The 1736-nt window shown below is 55.4% G+C and overlaps 1 protein-coding gene across 1 annotated transcript in view; it reads right to left on the minus strand.

Annotated features, from left to right (window-relative positions):
• Positions 1 to 251: 251 nt before the first annotated feature.
• The window catches only part of LOC104301056 (olfactory receptor 14A16), a gene marked incomplete at its 3' end in the record, with an annotated part of 10996 nt that continues 9511 nt past the window's right edge, over positions 252 to 1736 (minus strand). The window contains exons 3-4 of the mRNA XM_054179555.1: positions 940 to 1123; positions 252 to 485 (exon numbers count right to left, since the gene is read on the minus strand). Of these exons, the coding sequence (XP_054035530.1) occupies positions 252 to 485; positions 940 to 1123 (418 nt within the window). The remainder of the gene's footprint in view (positions 486 to 939; positions 1124 to 1736) is intronic.

Consider the following 1736-nt stretch of genomic DNA (forward strand, 5'->3'; position numbering starts at 1 on the left):
CTCAGCACTGTAATTGTTCTCATTAGCAATAATTGGTGTTCAGAAGGGCAGGAGGTGTTTGCTGCTGCTGGTGTCCCCAGTCCCTGAGAACAGCAAAGGAAAAAAGGATGATTTTGGTGCTGGAAAGGCTCAGAGGGGTCACGATTACCCAACAGATTCTAGGTGGATTTATGCCCCCTACAGTACAGGCTGCTCTCTGGTGTGGGTGCAGCGGTGCTTGTTGAGGTATACCTTACAGGTGAAGCTGTTACCGCAATCTGCACAGGTATATGGCTTCTCACCGGTGTGAGTGCGGCGGTGGGAAATGAGATGACCCCTGAGGCTGAAGCTTTTGCCACAGTCAGCACAGGTGAAAGGTTTCTCTCCGGTGTGGGTGCGGCGGTGAACAATGATATGATCACTGCGGCTGAAGCTCTTGCCACAGTCAGCACAGGTGAACGGTCTCTCACCGGTGTGGGTGCGGCGGTGAGCAATGAGATTGCCCCCTGTAGCTAAAGCTCTTGCCACAGTCAGCACAGGTGAACGGTCTCTCACCGGTGTGGGTGCGGCGATGGATGGTGAGAGTGGAGCTGTCTTTGAAGCTCTTGCCGCAGTCCCTGCAGCTGAAAGCCTTCTCAGTGCTGTGCACACTGCAGTGCCTGGTGAGGGTAGACTTGCGAGTGAAGGTCTTGCCACACTCAGCACAGCTGTATGGCCTCTCACCGGTGTGGGAGCGGCAATGCCGGATGAGGTGGGAGCTCAGTTTGAAGTTCTGGCCACAGTCACCACAGACGAAGGGCCGGGGGCCAGGCTGGGGGCAGTGGTGCTTCACCTGCTCAGAGCCAGGTGGGAAGCTCTGCCCACACTCAGGGCACTGATTCAGCTGCTTGGGTGGCACAGAGGGACCAGCTCTGGCTTCATCCTCCTCTGTAAATTCCTTTTCCTCCTCATCCTGATCACCTTCATCCTCATGGTTATCCTCCTCTTCATACTCATCATCATCATAGTCATCATTCTTCTCAGCATCACCATCCTCCATCTTGTCCTCTTTCTCCTCCTTCTCCTCTCCCTTCAAACTGATCTTTGGCTGCTCCAACTTGATCTCTGGGTGCTGCTTCTCCTCCCAGATTTTGTCTGGGTCCTTCTGTGAGGCCATACTGTGGCAGGAAAGGGTCACAGCTGTGAGATTTGGAACATGGAAACACCTGAGCCCAGGATCAGAACACCTCAGATCCTTCCTGGGACATGACAGTCCCTGACTCCCAACACCTAGCAGAGGAGAGAATGCAGAGGGGAACTCAAACCTTCAGTTTCTGCCACAGTGTGGGCTCAGACCTCTAATAACTGTACTGAGACTCCAGGTTCCTCTGATCAGTGCCCTGAGGTTTCCCTGGGGCTTACAATTGGTCTTGTCCCACTCTCCTCGAGCCTGGGGGCATTGGCAGGGTGGCTCCTGGCCCAGGCCCTGTCCTTTGATCTCTCCTGGCTCAGGCAATGGAGGCAGCAGCACTGACCAATGAAGACCAAACCACCTTCAACCTTCTCCCACCACCCTCCACATCCCAACCCCAAACACCACCTCCTGACACACAGCTGACCCTCACAAACCCAGGGAGTTCCAGACTCCAACACCTGACATGCCTGAGAGCCCCTGGAGGGGTGAAATGTGGTGGGTAGGAGGAGGTGGAGGAGGCTGGGAGGTGCCCTAGGACTCTGGGATTCTGGGGACTGGGGTCCTGCTGTTGCCCACTCTGGGT

The sequence above is a fragment of the Dryobates pubescens genome, unplaced genomic scaffold (assembly GCF_014839835.1).
Source record: "Dryobates pubescens isolate bDryPub1 unplaced genomic scaffold, bDryPub1.pri scaffold_81_arrow_ctg1, whole genome shotgun sequence".
NCBI classification, from domain to species: domain Eukaryota; kingdom Metazoa; phylum Chordata; class Aves; order Piciformes; family Picidae; genus Dryobates; species Dryobates pubescens.